The following is a 22,544-nucleotide window of genomic DNA, read 5'->3' as shown; positions in this document are numbered from 1 at the left end:
ACATTGTTTTATAAGAGAGCAAACAGTTGAGCCGAGGGATACAGATCCAGGACCCAAATCCTTTGTCATTCTGTCCTCCTACTTAGACAACAGTATAGAAATATAATAGTGAAAAGTAGTTTCAGTGGTTTTAAATTCTATGAAAAAATTTGCAGAATTTTAATTTTTTAAATTGTTTTTATTGAGCTATACATTTTTTCCACTCCCCTACCTTCCTCCCCTCTTCTCTTCTTCCCCTCCCTGTAATCCCCACACTCCCAGTTTACTCTGGAGATCTTGTCTTTTTCTCCTTCCTATATAGATTCTCTCTTAGGATCCTCTTTGTTGTCTAGGTTCTCTGGGATTGTGGACTGTAGGCTGGTTTTTCTTAGCTTTATGTCTAAAAACCACTTATGAGTGAGTACATATATTTGTCATCCTGGGTCTGGGTTACCTCATGCAATACGATGTTTTCTAGACCCATCCATTTGCCGACAAATTTCAAGATGTCATTATTTTTAACTGCTATGTAGTACTCCATTGTGTAAATGTACCACATTTTCTTTATCCATTCTTCAGTTGAGAGGCATCTAGGTTGTTTCCGGGTTCTGGCTGTGACAAACAATGCTGCTGTGAACATGTCCCAGGAGTGTTATTGCTAGATATTGAGGTAGATTGTTTCCTCATTTTTTGAGAAATCTCCATACTACTGATTTTCCAAGCAGCATTACAAGTTTGCACTCCCACCAGCAATGGAGGAGTGTTCTGTTATCAATGTTTTTGATCTCAGCCAAGGTGGAATATCAGAGTTGTTTTGATTTGCATTTCTATGATGACTAAGGATGTTGAGCAATTCCTTAAATGCCTTTCAGCCATTTGTGATTCCTCTGTTGAGAATCTATACCCAGAATTTGTAACATAGCCTGAATTAACAGCCTGGGAAAGCTGCAGTTGTAGCAGTTGAGGATGAGCTCTGCCCATCCTCACCCCTTACCCCCACAAAGAAGTTATAAATAAGTAAAGTGAGTTTTCAAAACCATTTCTGTAGGAGAAATGCTTCTAGTAGTATTTAAGAAGTATAAGTTGCAGTTTATGATTTGAAAAGCAGGATCATGTGAGACTTTTCACTATAAGATTGCCTTTGGATAAAACAGTTTCTTTATTAACCAATGAAAGCAACACATAAACAGAAGGACCTCCTACACCATTTCCTCTTTTCTGTTTAAACAAAAACGATGGCTCTAACAGAAAAATTACATATAACAAAACAGTTATCAAGCAAGAATAATTGCAGTTACTATATATATATATACATATCTACTTTATCTTTTATCATCACTAAGGAAAACTATAATAATAACAAATATCTATTCTTCAACTCCATCAACGACTCCAGAAGGATATAATATTACTTAAGTAAACAGGAAGTGCATTGTAAGCAACTTCCAAAATTTTAGAATTGACAGAGACATCTCGCTCCCTGGACAGTCACCCAAAGTTCTTCTGTAGCATTGGGGCATCCATCTTCAGCCTACAGACCCATAGTATCCAGCAGAGTTTTCCATGAAGCAGGAAATTTCAAAGACAGTTCAGTTATTTTCTTCTGTATCCTGCAGAATTTCTCACAGACTCATTCATGAAGTGGGGATCCTGAAGGATAATCTCACCTTTAGACAAGTTCAGCAGTCCTCTTTCTGCGGATTCTTCATGTCCAGTTTATGCAACAGTCCAGGCAAGAGCAGTTTCTTGCCCAAATGGCTAAGAAGCCTCTTCGATGCCCATCTTCCTCTCGAAGTAGCTTGGTGCTGCCAGGAGTAGACGTGTCTCACTGTCATGAAAAGTCCTAGGTTATTAAAACATTTTAAATGCCATATTCTGATGGTTTCTGAAAGATTTGAAGAATGCCTATCTTAGTAAAATATATCTCTATACATATATAAAATCTCACTAACTGACTACAAGCCTCACTATTAAAGATGACTCTATTAACCTATATTTAATTATACATTACACTTTTAAATGAGCTACATAATCACAATACCTTAAATCAAGAGCATAAATAGACATATAACAAAATTGACCTTAAATTAGTATCAATAAACCAAGATTCATACTAATGCAAATTAATCATATCTATATCATATCCCCCTTTAAATGTAAGCAAACATCTATAGACAATATTGGGAATATGGGCGTAGATTTGTCCATACTGCTTCCTGTTGTATGGGGGTGCTGTTAATCAGGTCTTTCATGGTGTATCCCGTGTGCTAGGTTCATCTCAATCACCAGTTGGGTGAAGTAGTTTTTCAAGGATTTTCATGGCAACCTTTCAGGAGGCCTTGGTCCATGAAACCATATTGTTGTAGAAGCAATCCACAAGTTCTCATCTTCTGTAGAAACAAAAGAAAAACCTCTTTTCCAAAGCACCATATCCTTAGACCCAAATTCTGAAGTCAAGATACCTTTATAATATACATGCTGGTTTAGCTTAGCAGCTCATACAATGAAATATCTCTCTGTACTTAGCTCCTTCATAGTCAAAAAATTCAAAGAAAACATAATAATATACAGAATCCAGAATATCTTTGAATTTTCCATTTTTACGTGTCTTATTTTTCTTTACTTCTTTTAATCTATGACTATCTCTTTAAAGACTTTACCTTTTTTATAGTGTTTTATTCATTTTTTTATTGAAAAAAAAAATTCCTGCTTCCAGCCTCCCATTTCCCTCCCCCTCCTCCCGCCCCTCTCCCCCTCCCCCCACTCCTCTTCCCCTCCCTCTCCAGTCCGAAGAGCAGTCAGGGTTCCCTGCCCTGTGGAAAGTCCAGGGTCTTCTCTCCTCCATCCAGGTCTAAGAAGGTGAACATCCAAAATGGCTAGGCTCCCACCAAGCCAGAACATGAAGTAGAATCAAAACCCCGTGCCATTGTCCTTGGCTTCTCATCAGCCCTCATTGTCTGCCATGTTCAGAGAGTCCGGTTTTATCCCATGCTTTTTCAGTCACAGTCCAGCTGGCCTTGGTGAGCTCCCAATAGATCAGCCCCACTGTCTTAGTGGGTGGGTGCACTCCTCATGGTCCTGACTTATTTGCTCGTGTTCTTCCTCCATCTGCTCCTCATTGGGACTTTGGGAGCTCAGTCCAGTGCTCCAGTGTGGGTCTCTGTCTCTATCTCCATCCGACTTTACCCTTTTTTAAGCATTAACTTTATTTTATGACTCTATACTTTTTCTTCTATCAAGCCTGCTTACATATATCCAACATTGTAACCCTTTTAGAGGTCTTTTATGTCTGAATCTGTCCTATTGCGAATCTGTAATTATTTACTCTTCAGGAGTGCTTTTTAAAATGCTAAGCACTTCTTAAAAACTTAAGCTGCGCCATTGCTCGGTAATAGTCAGTGCCTGCTTGCCCCACCTAGTCCAGCATGGCGGAGCCGCTCCTGCCCCTGAGCCTCGCACAGTGCCCCACTTCCAGGCACACAGAGAGTCAACATTACTATCAAGTAAGCCGTAGCACTTTATTTATTTTATTTTATTTTATTTTTGGTTTTTCGAGACAGGGTTTCTCTGTGGCTTTGGAGCCTGTCCTGGAACTAGCTCTAGACCAGGCTGGTCTCGAACTCACAGAGATCCACCTGCCTCTGCCTCCCGAGTGCTGGGATTAAAGGCGTGCGCCACCATCGCCCGGCTGCCGTAGCACTTTACTCACAAACCCCATCCGTCTCTGTCTCCCACAAGAGACAGAGGCTGCACTAGCAGCACAGCCCAGACAGCCAGCATTTTAAAACCACCACTTTTTTCCTTCTGTGACTGCTGAGTCAGGAAAATCTCTCTGAGGTATGCTACCAGCAAAGAGCAAAAAGCTCTCTATTTTTTTTCCCTGAATTCGTTTTTCAAGCCCTCTCAGGTTTTATATGGATTTAGTTGACCACCTTGGAGCCCCAGTAGTTGGAGGGAGAGGCCGCTTGTTCATCCTGGCCGCCCGGCTAGCTTACACCCGAAATAACCACACAGAAAGTGTATTAATTAAAACACTACCTGGTCCATTAGCTCTAACTTCTTATTGGCTAACTCTTACATCTCAGTTTAACCCATCTCTACTAATCCGTGTATTGCCTCGTGTCAGTGGCTTACCAGGTAAAATTCCTATTGACTGTCTCCAGCAGAGGATCCATGGTTTCTCTCTGACTCTGCTTTCTATCTCCCAGCATTCAGTTCTGTTTTCCCTGCCTACCTTTAAGTTCTGCGCTATCAAAAGGCCAAGGTAGTTTCTTTATCCATTAACCAATGAAAACAACACATAAACAGAAGGAACTCTTACGCCATATCTTTCTAGTATTAATTTTGTTAATTCTCAAAATCTAAGTTTCTGAATAAACTTAGTTTCCTGACCTTTTATGGTAATATTAGTTTAAAAAAAAACACCTGTTGCTATTTGTTGAAGCCTTTTCTTGGTTTTGAAGTCATGCAGTTTGAAAGAGGACTTTAAAGAATTTAATTGTATAGTGTTTTAGTGTTTTTCATACTCTAAAGGACACTTAATTCAAGGGCTAGTGAGATCCTTTTTCATAAAGCTAGGACAACTTAGAGGAAGTTTAGAGTGGTAGTAGATCACCAACTAGTTGTTGATGTTTTGTTTTCAATTTCTAATACCATCTTTTATTAGACAACACTAAAAAAATGTTAGTGGGCAGAAGTTTCAGTATTTTAGAACACTAGTGTAAAAGTGCATAGATTTTTTTTCCATCTCTTCTTCCTATAATAGTCTTCCTCTCACGTAATGAAATATATAAGTGGAATTCACTATAAGATCTATAATATAGTAGGTAGTGATCAATAGACAAAAGCCCTTGAATACCTTCTGTTTAACATTAAAGAACTTAAATTTATTACTTTTGTTTTTCATTTTCTAAAGATATTTTCATTTGCACTCATCTGATATTTATCTTATTACTTATCTGATGTTTATAATATTATTATTACTTATCTGATATACTTTTTATCCACAGTGTTATTTTAAAATTCATTATATAGGTTTTTTTTGTTTGTTTGTTTCTTTACCTTGCTTTTGTAACATTGTTCACCTGGTCAGAGCTAGAAAGGATAAGCATCAAGAATCACCCACAGAAATGAATCAAAAGGCAGCCTTTCAGACCTTGTTTATAGTGTCAGGGTCATACTTTCAGAAATCTGAATTAATAAGAAGCTTCCCAGAAAAAGCTTGATAATAGCTTTGAACCTTGTTTTTACAAATTTATATAAACTTATGTACGTGTATTTTTGAGAGGGTATCGGAGTATTTGAAATGTAGGTACACACAAGATAAAAAAGTACCAGTTTTTTCATTCTTGGTTTTGTTTTTGTACACAGGTGATATAATATCAGGAAGAGGGGAAAATAGAAGCCAAAATATTCTTTTATTTTCAGTGTTTGTTAATTCCAAGACTGTTTACTAGTTGCCCTCCAAGTGGTTTGACTTGTTTGTTTCTTTGTTAATGATGAAATCTATACTCATTTGCTAAGCTATTAACACTAATAACTAACAAATTTCATTTTATAATGACCAACAATGGCTACATATAGTTTATTTTTTTTCTACAGTGTAATTGTATAGTTTTTATTAAGAGCCGGTAAAAATATGTTCCTATTACTTAAATCTATGTACTTGTGCTATCAGCCATGCGTATTTTCTGTTTTGTTATTCTTGAATGATTTGCCCCCAAACTTTGCTGTATTGTTACTGTTTTCTGTTTTCTGTCATTTCCAGTTCAGTTTCACATTGCCCACTTATATGAAACTCAGGTAAGTGCTTTAATTTACCCAAGTTCAAAAAGAAATATACAGTATCACTTACATCATGCATTAGTGAAATTAAGTTCAGATTATTTAATGAAATTCTGAGCATTATATTATGCTTTTATACTCAAGTTTACTTATAGTTTTACTTATAGTTTTGCTTTATCAGTTGCTATACAAGAAATCTTGGAGAAGATTTTACTTATGACTTGCCTATAAACTTGATTTGATAGTTCAAATGGCTATATTTAATATTTCTTGCTGAAGAATGCTTCATTTTGTAATAGATGCTTATTATATGTTGTTTTCAAATGATTTTGTCAGTCACTGTGTGCGTGTGTGTATAATCCGTTCTCTCTTTCCCCTTACTTGGATTGTGTGGATGAAACTCATTTCACCAGGCTTGTGAAGTGCTTTTACCTACACTGAGCCATATCACCATTTTTTAGTTGTTAATTCTGGTTTATAAAGTTTCTCAAATTATTGTGCTGTGTAGCTGAGTTTGGAAACCACATACAAATGATCTAAGACTATCTGATTACATCCCACAGAAATATAAATATGAGGATGTAGCAGGAACCATGTATCTTCTGGGGACATGCTTTATTGTATACTTGAGTTTCTATGTGAAATTAAGAAATTCTGTGTCTCAAACAGTATTTTGTTTCATCTCTGTCTATTAAAAGATTTATGTTTAAGGCCAGGCAGTTGGTGGCTCATGTCTTTAATCTCAGCATTCAAGAGGCAGAACAGGCGGATCTCTGTGAGTTTGAAGCCAGTCTAGTCTACAGAATTGAGTTTCAGGACAGCCATAGCTTCACAGGGAAACGTTTTCTCAAAAAACCAACCCCCCCCCCCCCCAATATGCTTTTTCTTTTTTTAAATTTTTTTAAATTTTTTTAAATTGTGTTTACCTAGTTTTTATTTAGTTGTTTTCTTTAATCTTTTATATGTTGGGTTTTTTTTCTTTGCCGTGTGTGTGTGTGTGTGTGTGTGTGTGTGTGTGTGTTTGTTTGTCTACCTGCCTGAGGGTCTACATGGTTTGTGTACACGTGTGTCCTTGGATTTACAGGTAATTGTGATCCACCTGGGGATGCTGTGAAAGGATCCCCAGACCTCTTCAAAAGCAATAAACACTCAACGATCTCTCCAACTTTTTTTAATTTTAATTTTTATTGTTTTGAGAAATTATATCCCTCTGGCTGGGATTTAAGTTGTTTTGTTTTGTGAAGTCTTTATTCTTACTTGTGGTTTGTGGTCTTTTGCCCATGTTCAGTGAATTCACTTTAATGCAGTTATTGTTTTGTATGTGATATGAGGCAGAAGCCAACTTTGTGTTTTTTGTTAGGATGAACATATATCTTCAAGTGTGTCATTGTTTTGTATTTCTAGTTTTTGCGTGTGTAGTAACATTGAGATAGTTCACAATGTATTTTTTTAAGGTATAAATCTGTTTATATTAGTTGAAATAGTTCATTGTGTCTATGATCTTAGCTTTAAACAGTCAGTTGACTTAGCAAGGTCGTTGTGAGCAGTCTTCTAGTATTCTAACCATCTGCTCATTCTTCTCCAAAATGTACTGTCACTACACAACATGATTGGTGTATTTTGTTTTTCTGTCTTTATTCTTTTTTTTGTTTGTTTGTTTTTTTTTTTGTTTTTCGAGACAGGGTTTCTCTGTGGCTTTGGAGCCTGTCCTGGCACTAGCTCTGTAGACCAGGCTGGTCTCGAACTCACAGAGATCCGCCTGCCTCTGCCTCCCGAGTGCTGGGATTAAAGGCGTGCGCCTCCATCGCCCGGCTGTCTTTATTCTTCAAGCTACATTGTGGCCCAACCATTTCCATTATGATGTGTTAGATGTTCAATAAATACTTTTTGGCTGAAGGAATTAGATTGAGTAGGCTGGCCCTTATTCTTTAGTAATTGCCTACTTAACTTTTGTAGACTAGACAGGATTAATGTCTTAGAAATTAGTTGAGTTGATAAATAGAAGTTCAGTTACTAAATGCTGATAGCCGGGCAGTGGTGGCTCACACCTTTAATCCCAGCACTCAGGAGATCGAGGCCAGCCTGGTCTACAAGAGCTAGTTCCAGGACAGGCTCCAAAGCTACAGAGAAACCCTGTCTCGGGGGAAAAAAAAATGCTGATAATCTCAGTGTGCAGTTGTCTAAAATGCTCCCTCATTGTTGAAATAATGTATTTACATAATATAGTTCCTTAGTTATTTCCAGTGCTATTTGATAATTAGAATGATTCTGTAGATAAAAAGATTACACATTACCTTTTATATTAGTTAATTTGTAGATATCAGATCATAGGGTAAGTGATTTGCTTGAGGTTCACATAACCAGTTTTGTATTTTTCCCTATACCTGTTGTTCTACCAAGTATAATTTAAAGGCAGTGCTTGCAAGCTTTTCATTTTTCAGCCTTTTCCTTTTGCTTTGAAGGAGTAGCTTTAAACTTTGACTGTTGTGATAATAGCTTTTGGTCATGGTGAAACTTTGAGGAGAGTACTGTGAGTAAATGGTTGCATTTACAGATTTGCCTATGGAACTTGAAAATACTGTAAGCATTGTTATACTGTAATTATGGGACTTGTGATATATTTCAAATTATAGATGTTATAAATATTTGTAAGATTTCATATTCTGGAAAGTATACGTTTATAACTGAAATTTTAATTACATTTATACCTGTGATTTTATTATATCTTTTTTTTTGAGTATGTTCTTCATTATTGTGTTGCTTAGAAACTTGTTGCTAAGCAGACAGATTTTACACTTGGAGAGTACTCTGGCTTCATGAATGATATTAAGTAAAATTGAGAAGATTTTCATTATTAAATAAGTTGAAGTGATTTTGACTATTGGGAGTTGGCAAATATTTAAAAGGTCATACTTTAATGATTTTTTCTATAGTGGGTGTTTATTATTAGCATTGGATACAATTTGAACTTGTCTAGTGCTAAAAACAAACATTTAGTAATAGAATCAGCCATTTACACTTCCAACTAGTTTTTTAAAATGTGCCAAAGCATAATATATATTATATAATTCTTAATATATGCCATAGTTCTTTAAAGGTTATATGGTTTCATTTTTCTCTATATTTCTTTTTCTGCTTTTTAGAGAAAGTATCATTCTGCAAAAGAAGCTTATGAGCAACTTTTGCAAACAGACAACCTTTCAGCACAAGTAAAAGCAACTGTCTTACAACAATTAGGTATGTAATTTATGTCTTATGTTTTTTTCTGTTTTCAGGGTTGATAAAAATCTGAACCTTCTGCCAAGCATTTCCCATCTTACATTCTAGCTGTGTAGTATAATTCTTGGATATAGATTGTTCTTTTGTAGTGGGGGGGGTGGGTTTTGTTTTTCAAGACAGAGTTTCTCTGTGTAGCCCTGGCTGTTCTTGTAGACCAGGCTGGCCTTGAACTCACAGATCGTCGCCACCACCACAACCTGGCTAAATGGTCCTCTTAAATTCTGAAAATTCTCCCTATTAGTTAGCTATTTATTGTGTGAAAGGGTATGAGCACTTCCTTTGTGCCACCTTATATTTATGCTTAATGCTCTGTGAAATTGAGTGATTTGCCTATTTATTCAGTGGTTGATGAGCTTCCTTTCACAGCTTCATGAATATTAATCACTAAAATATTTTATCTAAAAAGTACACAAACTCTAGCACACTGTGGTTTTTATAAGGACACAGTTCTATTTTAATGTTAAATATGAGACTATGTAACCATTTAGATCTTCGTGTGGTTGTCTTGAAGAAGAGAGCAAAGAAGCCGTCCAGTACTTAATTTTCTTACCTAATTATTGAGTTACTTCATTTCTGTGTTTTGTGTTGGAGTTATCCTCTCAGTTTTGTTTGGTTTAGGTTTGGGAAAATCATTTGCTTTATTTATTTTTTTAATTAGTTTTTTGAAACAGGGTTTCTCTGTGTATCTTTGGCTGTCGTGGAATCATTTGTTAATTTTTAACTAATGTGCTTGTGTGCATGCACATATTTATAGTATTTTTTGTGTAATTTTGAATTCAGTTGAACAGATTTATTGTGATTGACTGACTATGTGTAATAAACAGGAATAAGAACCAGAAGGGATTGGGGGTTGGGGGGGGGGCACGAGCATGCAATTGCTCCCTTATATTAACTGATAATGATGCCAGGGAGCTTTTGGAGATTCAAAACCCCACCCCAGTGGGGTTTTCTGTGAAACTATAGCTCCTAAATCCTACCCAAACAATGTCATAAACTTTGGACCAAATATTCAAATGGCCAAGACTCTAGGAATCATCTCATTCAAACCTCCACACCTTCATATAAAATCTTTGTTTTTACAGTTTAGTTTTAGCTATTAGAATTTTAATTTAGTAAATTATAGTGTTTGAGTAATGTGAATTTTTATTTTTAAATGTAAACATGTAGTACACTGAAAAAAGTTTTGGATTTTTAGGCCAGAAAAAACAAGTGTGATGACTTTAAAATTATTTACCTATCAGTTAATGTGATCTATCTATCTATCTATCTATCTATCTATCTATCTATCTATCTATCGCTATATATTTTTTAAACTTAAGAAATAGATTTGAATATTGTGATTTTATTGTTCTAAATTATAAATCACCTGACTTCTGACAGTGTTTTGTTAAATTTCAGAATATACAAATAAACTCATAATTTTGTGTAATTATGTCCACTTTATAGCAACTTGTTTCCTGCTTCAGGACCAACTCCTTTTCGAAGCCGTTTTTCTAGATTCTGCTTTTTAAGTGTTTTAATTTAGTATAGGGGAAGGGACTTGCACTTACAGGCACACAGGTGCCATGGTAGACATGTGGCTGTCAGAGGACACCTACACCTTTACGGAGTCCGTTTTCTTTTTCTACCAAGGGTTGAATTTAAGTGCTCAAACTTGCTTAACAAATGCTTTTGCCTGGTGGGTGATGTCACTCCCCCATCTCCATCTTGTTTTGCTAGTAATAGAAGGAGAGAGTTGGGAAGAGTGTTTTGTTTGTTTAACTTTAATAAAACATGGTAACTGAATTTCTTGAAGATAATCTTTGGTTAAATGGCAAATGTCAGAAAAAGAGGGTCTTTGTTTCATGTGCTGTAGACTGTACCAAGAACAGAGCTAATTTTATACATTGAAGTAATTTACAATTAAAATGTGACCTGCCAAATTTAACCAAATTTATCTTACACATTTCAAAGATTTAAAATACAGTATTCCATGGTATATTTTTTGCTGGATTAACTACTTATCAAATTTTTTTGTTTTCAATTTTATATATATATATATTTATGCATGTGGTTGTTTTGCTTACATTTATGTCTGTGTAACAAGGGCATGTTTGGTGCCTTCCCAGGCCAGAAGACATCATCAGTCTGAGTTGAGCATGCTGGCCTGTTATCCCAACATTTGAGAGGCAGAGGCAGAGGCAGACAGATCTCTGAGTTCAAGGCTGGGCTAGTCCAGGCCACCCAAGGCTCAACACCCCCCTCCAAAAAAAAAAAGAAGAAGAAGAAGAAAAAAAAGAAAACAAACAAAGCAGCAATCATTAGGTCCCCTGAAACTGGAGTTATAAAACCTGGGTTACCTACCGGGTTCTCTTAAAAAACCAGTGAGTTCTCCTAACTGCTGAATCATCTCCAGTCCCTTGATCATATTCATAGAAAAGTTTGTTAGGTATTTTGTCCTACTCCTAACATTTGAATAGAGGTTTTATAGGTTTTATATAGTTCTATTTTTTAAAGTTAAGCATTTTATAATTCTTTATAGTTTTTATTTTACATGCAATGTGAATTTGTTTACCCGGGGAGGTAGGATTGTGCATGTATATTAATCTGAACTGTCATTAGTTATACAGTTTTACATGTATTCTTTGAAAGTAAATATTGGACCAAAAGATTATCTTGGAGATTCTTTATACTTAATTTTTAGATAGAATAGTATGTATGATATTTCTATGTTCTTTGTATCAGTATGGAAAAATGACTAGTAGTCAATGCAGTCTTGTTATTTATAATTTTGATTGATAATGTATACCTTTACAGTGGACATGTTTAATGGTAGATTATTGAAGTTATCTTGCATTTGTAATCTACTGTGTGTTAAGTAATAATTTTTAAACTCTTTAATTTCTTTTAAAAGCTGTTTATCTCTTTGGCATTCCTTCCTATGAGAAAGAATTTCTTATTGCAAGAATTATTATTTCTAAAATATTGGAATGTGTTTTTTGAAGTAGATCAGTAATACTTTGATGGAAAAACTTATTTTTGCTAATTTTCTGCTTCATATTTTTAAAAACATAACTACTATATAGTATATGTTAATGTTTTAAAGGTTGGATGCATCACACTGTGGATCTCCTGGGAGATAAGACCACCAAGGAAAGTTATGCTATTCAGTATCTCCAGAAGTCCCTGGAAGCAGATCCAAATTCTGGCCAGTCTTGGTATTTCCTTGGAAGGTGAGATTTAACCAGAAAGTTATATTCTGCTGTTGATAGTTAAAGCGAAGAGACTTTAAACTTCGACATTCATTTATACCTTAAACAGTATATTTTCTCTTTTTAATAGATTATAATAAAGGTTCCTGAAAGGTAAATGATAAAAGAAAGCTTCTAAATATATTAGTTTCATCATAACATAATCCTGTTTCCTTAAGAGGGCATTTCTTATTTTAATTTTTTATTTAACCTGAATTGTTGCTAGTTTTTAAAAAAGGTCCTATCAGATACTACTTTTTTTCAGTGAACTACTTTGTACATTTTCTCATGAGTTCTAGCATTTGATTTGCAGTAGAACTCAGGTTCCACTTTCACTTGAAATCTTAACATTCTTTGAGAAAGTAAGTACATTCTTCTTGGATTTGCTGGAAAGAGACATCAACTGTCAAAATGTGTTCAGTGCTATTTGAGATGCTCTCTTTCCATATGCATTTGATAGATCCTAATTCATTTTACCTTTCATAATATAGTGTACTAGGTACCAAAATACTCAAATTTAAGCATGGGCTCAGTTAATTTTTGTAAAATTGTAGATGGTACATATACAACCCCTTTGAGGCTTCAGTTCCTCTCCCCCTCTTCCTCTTGATTTTTACTTTGATATTTGATCATATTCATCCCTCCCCCAATTCCTCTCAGATCAGATCCTCCCCCCTTTCCCAGTCATCCACTGACTCTGGTCCTTTTATATTCCTCACAAACACTCTACCTGCAATGGTCCCTGAATCTTGGGGAGGATTAGGTGTAATATAAATGCCCCATTTAGAAGTAGGCATGTTCAGTCTCTTATTCTCTTTACTGTTACCACTTGTAGGTTTCTGTTAATCGCTATCTACTGTAAATAGAAGCTTCTCTAATAAAGGTTAAGAGATGCAGTAATCTATGGGTGTAACAATAATTCATTAAGAGTCAGTTTAATACTATGTCCATTTAGCAGAGTAGTAGTAGTAGGTTCTTTCCTATGACCTAGGCCTGTCTGGTCACAGGTTCTTAACCTCAATAATGGAGCTGGGTATGAGTTTATGCATGTAGAGTGGGTCTTAAGTTCAATCAGAAAGTTTTTGGTTATTCCCAATATGTTTGTGCCATCATTGCACCTCATGGGTATGTCTGGCTATGTCAGTCATTTTTTCCAGTTTTCAGGGTTCACAGCTGGGTGAGGTTGATAATTACTTTTCTCCAGGGATAGCATGCACAGCATCTTTCCAGCTTCCGGGTCAGTGCCAGATTGGCATCTCCCATGTTTTATGATTCACATATGTGATGTCTTTCATAAAGGGATTGCATTAAATTAGTGGTTCTCTGGGAACAAGAGAAACTGTAGCAAAGTGCTTACTGGGACCCCTTGGGTGGAGATTAGGATTCTGCTAAAAAGTACAAGGTACTGGACAGCCAACCATTTACAACGAATAATTACTTGGCTGCAAAATAGATGATCTCTTACATACCTTCCTGTGTCAAAGCTTCAGTTTTGTGGTTGCACTTAAATTCTAGTTTTGTAAAATTGGTTTGTAATGAACCATACCTAAAATTACTGTTTTAAAAGGCAGTAATTTTCAACTTCAGTGAACAGTAGTCCATATTTTTTTTCTTTCTTCAGTCAGCTGGTTGTATATTCTGTACCATTGAGATGTATTATTTTGCAAATGTGCAGTAAACTTTCCTGACTTCTTAAACAAGGGATAGTTATCATAGTCTAACTTGTTTTATGATTCAAGATGATAATTTCAGAGAGTAATTATTTTTCATCTGTTATAATAGTCTGGGTCTACATTAAACTTTGATGCTTTCTTACAGTCACTACCGCTAATGTTTAGCTTTTAATATGAGATATTTATGAATAAATAGTATTTTAAAGGTTGTCTTTCTGTCCTTGTCCCTATGCTTTTGTTCCATTTTTTGACTTTATTACTGACCTCATGTCACAAATTTTTTTTCCATAGAACAGTTTGTCGGTACTATGTGAAATGTGCTTCTCTGTCTAGTCAGTAATTTTTTTGATACTGTCCAGTCTGTATGATAGTAATTCTTTAGGCCTGTTTTTACTAAATGTCCTCTGATAAATTTCAAAGGTAGATTTCTATAGAGCTATTTTAAATTTCAATGTTTTCACATGGGTTTTCCATCCTAATTACCTCATCTTTTTATTCATCATATTCTCCAATCAACTTCATTTCCTTTTGTGACAAAAATCATATTCTACCCTTTCCTTTCTTTTTCTTCTCTTTTGAGAGAGAGGGTTCCTGGGCCTAGGCAAGCTCTCTACTACTGCTAATGAGCTACATCTCTAGCTTCTCCTTTTCACTGTTTAATCGGATTTTGCAACTAAGTTGTGGCCGCACTTCAGTGCATATATAATAATCAATTATGAAGACTGTTCTACTCTTCCTTTTATTTTTCCTCCCTTCTTTTGCTCTTTCTGCTTCCATTCCTTTCATCTCGCTTTGACATGTTCCAAACCAGTGAATGTAATTATCCTCTTGCCTTTACATAATTTTTCTTTCAGTCTGTACTATACTTGCTGGCAGATTAATATTCTTGTAAAGTGTTATCACAGCCACTCCCGTTGTTAGGAAAATAGATTTTGGGGCTTTTGGGGGGTTGTCTGAAAGAGTGTGCGTGTGTGTGTACGCTTAATTTTAGACAAATACGTCAGGATTTGTCCATGTAGTTCAAATTTATTTGAAATATCTCCTTTCATCCCCTGTATCTGATTCAGTGGTTCATACACTTTTCAAGAAGTAATTAGGAGGATAGAAATAGTCTTTAAACAAGTAAAGATTTTCAGATTTACTTTTTCTTTTGATTACTCTTAACTAGTGTTCTCCCAACATAAGCAAATAATAAGACAAATACTAGTTTACTGGAAAGCTATCTTTTTCTCTGATTTACTTGCTGGCAGTTAGGAATTTCTGCTCTAAATAATATTTGTCTATAAATATTCACATTCTTTACTCTCACTTGATCACTCTTTTTAACTTTCCAAATTTTGAATAAATTGTAGTCTCTTCTTAAAATGTCTGTGTTAGCCATTTGGTGTGGCATTATGATATTTATAGTGCCTTCAATCCTCATTTAAATTGCAAACTTGTTAGGGGTGGTGAAGCAGAACTTTAATTCCAACATTCATAAGGCAGAGGCAGGTGAACCTCTGAGTTCTAGTCTAGCTGGGACTACAAACCAAGACCCAGGGTGGGGGCAGAATAAAAGGAAAGAACAAAAGAAAAGTAATTAAATTGTATGTTCCTTGAATGCAAGATCTAGGGTTATTGTTTATTTTTTCTTACAGCACCAAACATAATTTCTATTTATATAGTTTCAGTAATGCTTTGCATCCTTTAGGTACATCCTCAGTAAGAAAATGACAAAGATTGAAACCTCAATCTTATATTGATGTCTTTGCTAGTCATGAAATACTATATACTATATTTATACTGTTTATGATACTTAGAGATTAACCATTACATTTGCATTTTTATAAATTAAAGAATATTTGCCTTTTGCTATTTAAAAAATTCATTATCTCTTACTAAAAACATGTGGTTTTGGTTTTTAGAACTCTGTATTCTGACTGAAAAACTAGAGTTCAAGATAAAAAAGCAGAGTGTGGAGGGACTGTGCTTAACCTTCAGTTTTATAATACTGAAGTGATAAGGCCTACTCATTTTAATAGATTGTATCAATGCAGTATGCTTTAGCATGCTTAAGGAAAGTATAATACAGTTTTGAATTTCTAGTTATTATGTATATTGCAATATCCTTGTACATATACCCATGTACCTAGATATATTAGCATAATACATTTAAAAAATGGTTGCTTTGTTATATAACCCTTTTTAAACAAATGTAATTTGTTTTGGTATTGATGGAATTTTCTTACATTCCACCCTTCCCTCTTCTTCTCAGGTGCTATTCAAGTATTGGGAAAGTTCAGGATGCCTTTATATCTTACAGGCAGTCTATTGATAAATCAGAAGCAAGTGCGGATACATGGTGTTCAATAGGGTAAGACTGCATCACATAATGCACTTTGTAATAAAAATCATGCTATGAAACCAGTTATTCTTAATTGACTTAATTTCTCTTTTTAGTGTGCTCTATCAACAACAAAATCAGCCTATGGATGCTTTACAGGCCTATATTTGTGCAGTGCAGTTGGACCATGGCCATGCTGCAGCCTGGATGGATCTAGGCACTCTCTATGAATCCTGCAACCAGCCTCAGGATGCTATTAAATGCTATTTAAATGCAACTAGAAGCAAAAATTGTAGTAATACCTCTGCACTTGCAGCACGGATTAAATATTTACAGGTAAAATTTTTAAATATCAATTTTTTTAAAGCCACATATTTCCCCAGAACACTCAGGCAGGAATAGGGTGGCTGGAAAGTTTGTCTAGTTGTCTTTGGTTATCTAAAATCTGTTTCCATATTTTGTAAACATACCATAGCTTTGCAGTACTGTTTTACTTTCCATTTTAAGTGAGATAAGCAATATTTTTTTTAAAATGCTCTTTTGCACTTTGATGCATATTAATTTACATAAGTTTTTTTTTTCAGTGTACTGTCTACATTTTTAAGTTGCCATAGCATTTTAAAGAAAACACAAACACTGTCTTTCACTCTTGCTTCAATTTTCATGAGAAGACAGCTAATGAGAACCCTGGAAACAGCATAGCTATATTTTGATTTTCACAAAGGTTTATATTCTGGTAACCCTCTTTATACTTAGTATCTTTCTAAAGCCCCAAGTTTAGAATCGATTTTCTTTTAAAAACAATTAGCACTTAGGAAGATTTAGTGGACTTACTCTTACTCAAGTAGGCTTGTGTTAAATTTGCTTTTTACATAATTTTTCCTAGGCTCAGTTGTGTAACCTTCCACAAGGTAGTCTACAGAATAAAACTAAATTACTTCCTAGTATTGAGGAGGCATGGAGCCTACCAATCCCCGCAGAGCTTACCTCCAGGCAGGGTGCCATGAACACAGCACAGCAGGTGAGAAGTTGGGTTATGTTCTGCAGGTGCCCAGCTTTAAGGGTTCTTTTCAATCTGTAGTAGTCAAGCTTATTTTAAGTAAGCATAGAAGGCTTTTATTAATGAATAATAGCCTTTTCATTTAAGTGCTAAGGGAATCTAGATCAAAACAAAATTCCCTCTGGTATGGGACAAAATTTGGGGGTACCAACTTAGAACCTTTGTGCATTTTCATGATTTTGCAAGATTTCTAAAAATAATGCTGCAGCAGTTCATTTAATTTTTAAAAGATTTTCAAAGGAAGGTACACATTCCTCCATTGATGATGATTCATTGATTTTTGACCTTAAATAATTACAATCAGAGATGTCCACATAACTTTGAAAAGTATGCAGCTTGTGAGTTTTATAATTTGAAGGAATGAAGTAAGAATATATAGCACCCATTTTTGTCTTCCTTCTGTGATTCTTAGGCATGTAAACCTCATCATCCAAATACTGAACCTGTATTAGGCCTCAGTCAAACACCAATTTCACAGCAGTCTTTGCCACTACACATGATTCCTCCTAGCCAAGTAGATGACCTGTCCAGTCCTGCCAAGAGGAAAAGAACATCTAGTCCAACAAAGGTATATGTCCTAGAGAAATAAAAAGTCCCAGACAAAAAAGGAGCTCCAACTGCCCTCTAATTGTGCAGTTTGAACATTTTCTGTCCTTTACTTTAAATCTGTGGACATCAGAATAGTAAAAGGTTTGAGTTTTCCCATCCCAAAGTCTTAGAATCATATTAAATAAAGTAGGGATAAATTTGCATTCATCAAATCATTTTATCCATTTCCCTGCCGTTAAGGTATCAGCACACTTTTCATCATCACTTTTGCCAACATTGAACTGTGTTTAATAATGAACCTAGTGGATAGTGTGGTATATAGGCTAGTCATTTGGGCCATAGTTTAGGGGTGGGCTTTTTGGGGGGTGGTTTATTACAGAATCAGCATTTTAAAAAATGTTATGACTATCAAGTTTAATGTGCATGTAAGTTATTTTTAATGAATGTAATGATTTTCTTATATGTAAATATTCTAATTTGTAATCTTTTGGCCTTCATTAATTAATGTTAACCAAATAGTCTTTAATGTTTCTTTTTATCAATTTTCCTCAGAATTCTTCTGATAATTGGAGTGGTAGCCATGCTGCGCCCCATCCTCCTGTACAGCAACAAGCTCATTCATGGTGTTTGACACCACAGAAATTACAGGTGTGTAAAACATGTTTTTAGGAAAAGTTATGTGGCAGAAATAGTGAACGTTTAGAAATTCTTAAAGTTGAATGAAGTGATTACACATTTACCAGAATAATGAAGATAATTCAATCTTGTTTTCCATTTGTTTCTAGTTTGCTTCTCTTTTGGGAACAGGCAATGCATTCATATACATAAAGCATGGATATAGATTATGTAGGATAAAGTCTTCTTTTACCTTCTACTCTAACCCACTGACAGCTTCTTTACCTCAGCGCTCCCCCCTCCCCCCCCAGTTTTCTGGCATTATTTGTTTCTTAGCCTGTTTTTGCAGAGGTGTGTTGTGTATTTATTTACAAATTATTTAACTTAAACCTGTGGTCCAAAAAAGTGAAAATTTTCAGGAATAAATCCATGATAACTTTTAAATTATAGCATTCTAGTAGCACAGTGAAATCCTTATCTATACCAGCAGTGACATCAATCATCTCATTGTCCAGTGTGTTCAGCCTGTTAATGCTAATTAGCCCCAGTCACTTAGTAGCCACCTCATTTATCAAAACATCTGTTTTAGTATCATTCTGGCATTAATAATAACCATAAACCACAAAAATAATGATTCCAACATGTGTAGAATAACAAAGAGAAGACACACAGTGCTTTCTCTGTGCGAGCAGGTAAAAGTTCTTTATTTAATAAGAGAAAAATATCCAAAATAATCCTAAGCTTAGGTAGCTAAGTTTGGTGGTAAATATTGCATTCTTACCTGAAGTTGTGAATGAAGAAACATTTATACTAGTTTTACTGTCACACCTAATACTGCACAAGCTATCCCCACAGTGTGCAGTGGTATTGTGACTGAAAAAGCATTAAACTGTTAAGTTTAGCTTTTCTATGATTTTTTTTTTTTTTTTAGGAATTCACTAGGGGTCTTAATGAACAGCTCCTATTTTTTTATCTAGATATGACACTATTGCTTAGTTGATCACTAGTTTTAGACATTCAGAATGTCTTCAAACTTTTCCTGTTCTATTCAATGTTTTTTGGAGCATTTTATCTTATAAACTTGAAGTGTTTTCTTCATGAACACTGAAAATTACTGTGTTAGTAAAATTTCATGTCCATCTCTTACAAAGAGCACATTATAATAAACCATATTCAGATGAATGCTCAGTTCTTACTTTGGTTTCTTGAACTTTAAAAAAAAACTTTTAAGATTGGAATTAGATTATTGTTGATCAGAAATCAGTGTCCAACCTGATAGTGGTTCTGAGTTTTTCTAATTAGTTCAGATAAAGGCTTCACAGATTTGTTAGCTTGTTTATTAGATATGTCTTTAATTATATTCTCCCTTTTTTTTCCCCTAGCACTTGGAACAGCTCCGTGCAAATAGAAATAATTTAAACCCAGCACAGAAACTAATGCTGGAACAGCTGGAAAGTCAGTTTGTCTTAATGCAGCAACACCAAGTGTGTATAGCATTTTCCCTCTAAAATTTGATAGAATTTTATGTACTTTTACTATAGCATCATTTCAGAACTCACCCATACTCATGTCTACTTATATTTGGTAGAATTTTGTGGTCTATGCTTCTTAAAATTCTAGGTAATGGAGTTTTTAAGAAAAGAACATCTATTGATTTAATTTTAAGCTTTTTTTATTATTTAATTCCATGGTATTTTATTTATGTTCTTAGTACTTAGTAAAATATATTAAACCTAGTTTAGGTTTTATATGTCTTCCTTAGTTTTTTTATTAATTTTTTAAAATTTATTTTATAATTTGTGTTCTTTAAAGGATCTGTCATACTATAGATTCTCTGTCTTTATTATTATTGTTGTTGTTTACTCAGGGTTGAACCAAGGGCCTTGTACATGTTAAAGGAGCTACCACTACTTTTAACCTGTGTCCTCTGCCCCCTTCCCCCAACACATATAAGGTCTAGGTTGCCTGAGTTGACCTTGAAGTTTAGATCCTTTCTCCGCAATCTTCTAAATAGCTGGGGTTTTAGGCCTGCTCCACTAGACCCACCTTAGAATAAAAATCTGATGTTCATTGGAAGAAGTATGAATTTCAGAGTTTGCCATAGATTTCAGCTGCCCTTTGTTTTTTGTTATTACTAACAAGATGTTTCCTTAACATGAAACATTTCTGCTTTTCCTAGGAAGCTTACATATAGTTTTTTTGTTTTTGAAGTCGATGGTTTTTAACCTAGAGAAATGAAATGTTGAGATCAGATCAGAGTCTATGATTATTCATCTTTACATTCTGAGTCTCTCCCCTCTGGACTATACACACTGTATTTATTTGCTTTTCATTTGTTCCCTGCAGATGAGACAAACAGGAGTTGCACAGGTACGGCCTACTGGAATTCCTAATGGGCCAACAGTTGACTCATCACTGCCTACAAACTCAGTCTCTGGCCAACCATCACAGCTTGCTCTAACCAGAATGCCTAGTGTCTCTCAGTCTGTAGTCCGTCCTACCTGTCCTGGGCAGTCTTTGGCCAATGGACCCTTTTCTGCAGGCCATGTTCCCTGTAGCACACCAAGAACGCTGGGAAGTACAGACGCTATTTTGATAGGCAATAATCACATAACAGGAAGTGGAAGTAATGGAAACGTGCCTTACTTGCAGCGAAACGCACCCACTCTACCTCATAACCGCACAAACCTGACCGGCAGCACAGAGGAGCCGTGGAAAAACCAACTATCTAACTCCACTCAGGTAATAGAAAGACTAATTGCTTTCGTTGACTTCTCATATAATAATTTGTCTTTATTTGGTTTATGTTGAAATAGGAGCGGCGGGGCTGCGTCCCCAACACCCCAGCCACTTGGCTAGCTCATGCCCGAAATAACAACACACAAACTGTATTCATTTAAAGAACTGCTTGGCCCATGAACTCTAGCCCTTACAGGCTAATTCTCGCACCTGGACTAGCCCATTCCTAATAATGCCTGTAAGCACCCCAAGGTGCGCTTACCGGGAAGATTCTAGCCTTCGTCCATCCTGGGAGAGTGTAGCATGGCAAGCATGGCGTCTCTGCTCCAGAGCAGAGCTGTCGAGTCTCTCCGGGAGCAGAGCAGAGTCTGACCTCACTTCCTCTTCCGCCCAGAATTCTATTCTGTTTCCTCCTCCCATCTATGCTCTAAGCTAAGCCAAGCAGTTTCTTTATTGCTCAGCCAATGAAATCAACAGATTGATATATGACACTCCCACATCAGGTTTATGCATGTTAAGTGTTTGAGGAACTATTTTTATATGAATTATTTAGTTCTACACTGTTGTTGCTGTGTTTCAATTCAGTTTATATGTATATATTTTCTTTCCTTGATAACATTTCCACACATGGAAATAAATGGAAAATTTATTAGTGAAGAAAATAAATTGTATAACCGCCCATACCACTTCTGATTTATAGTGGCCTCATTAAAAAAATGCCTATTTTTGTAGTAGTAGATAGTGATCAACATCTGTGTATAGAAAGAATGAGTATGAGAAGAGAATAAAATGACAAAATGGAGTATGAGAAAGAAGTCTAATTTTAAGCTATCTTGATAAGCAAGAATAATTGAGACTGGGTAAGATTACAGACGGTGGGAACTGATTGGGAAAAGAATTCAAAATTGAACCATAAGGTCCTTTTGTAATTTGCCAGACAGGAAATTAAAGAACTGTCAAGACTAGAATAAAGGATTGAGCTGTGAGGTCTTGGGCATTGAGGAGAATATGAGCCATATCTTATATTTCAAGAAGGTATTGATCAAAGTATATATCATAAAGGACATTAGATTTGTGTCTTTGTCAGTGAAGATGCATTGCGACCATGGCAATTTTTATAAAAGAAACCATTTAATTGGGACTTGCTTACAATTTCAGAGTCCATTGTCCTCATGGTAGGGAGCATGGCAGCACACAGATAGACATGGTAGCTGAGAAGAGTTCTACATCTAGATCTGAATGCAGCAAGAAGAGAGAGAGCTGCTGAGCCTGGCTTCTGTTCTTGAAACCTCAGAGCTCACCCTTAGTGGCAC

At 35.4% G+C, this 22,544-nt stretch overlaps 1 protein-coding gene across 21 annotated transcripts in view; it reads left to right on the top strand.

Moving 5' to 3' along the window:
• Kdm6a (lysine demethylase 6A) overlaps window positions 1–22,544 on the top strand; it is a 128,261-nt gene that overhangs the window by 74,790 nt on the left and 30,927 nt on the right. For 5 of the 21 annotated variants that reach the window (XM_050160865.1, XM_050160866.1, XM_050160867.1 and 2 more), the window contains 10 exons: window positions 5,747–5,781; window positions 8,907–9,000; window positions 12,128–12,254; window positions 16,200–16,298; window positions 16,385–16,604; window positions 17,155–17,289; window positions 17,741–17,896; window positions 18,430–18,525; window positions 19,875–19,976; window positions 20,839–21,234. In XM_050160865.1, coding sequence (XP_050016822.1) covers window positions 5,747–5,781; window positions 8,907–9,000; window positions 12,128–12,254; window positions 16,200–16,298; window positions 16,385–16,604; window positions 17,155–17,289; window positions 17,741–17,896; window positions 18,430–18,525; window positions 19,875–19,976; window positions 20,839–21,234 — 1,460 coding nt within the window. The remainder of the gene's footprint in view (window positions 1–5,746; window positions 5,782–8,906; window positions 9,001–12,127; window positions 12,255–16,199; window positions 16,299–16,384; window positions 16,605–17,154; window positions 17,290–17,740; window positions 17,897–18,429; window positions 18,526–19,874; window positions 19,977–20,838; window positions 21,235–22,544) is intronic. The other 16 variants (XM_050160879.1, XM_050160880.1, XM_050160883.1 and 13 more) reach the window with 6 other exon arrangements.

Source organism: Alexandromys fortis, unplaced genomic scaffold (assembly GCF_014885135.2).
Source record: "Alexandromys fortis isolate MF-2015 unplaced genomic scaffold, M_Fortis_MF-2015_v1.1 scaffold_83, whole genome shotgun sequence".
Lineage (NCBI taxonomy): Eukaryota > Metazoa > Chordata > Mammalia > Rodentia > Cricetidae > Alexandromys > Alexandromys fortis.
Note: the sequence above shows the minus strand (reverse complement) of the source record. Positions and strands in the feature narration are given on the sequence as shown.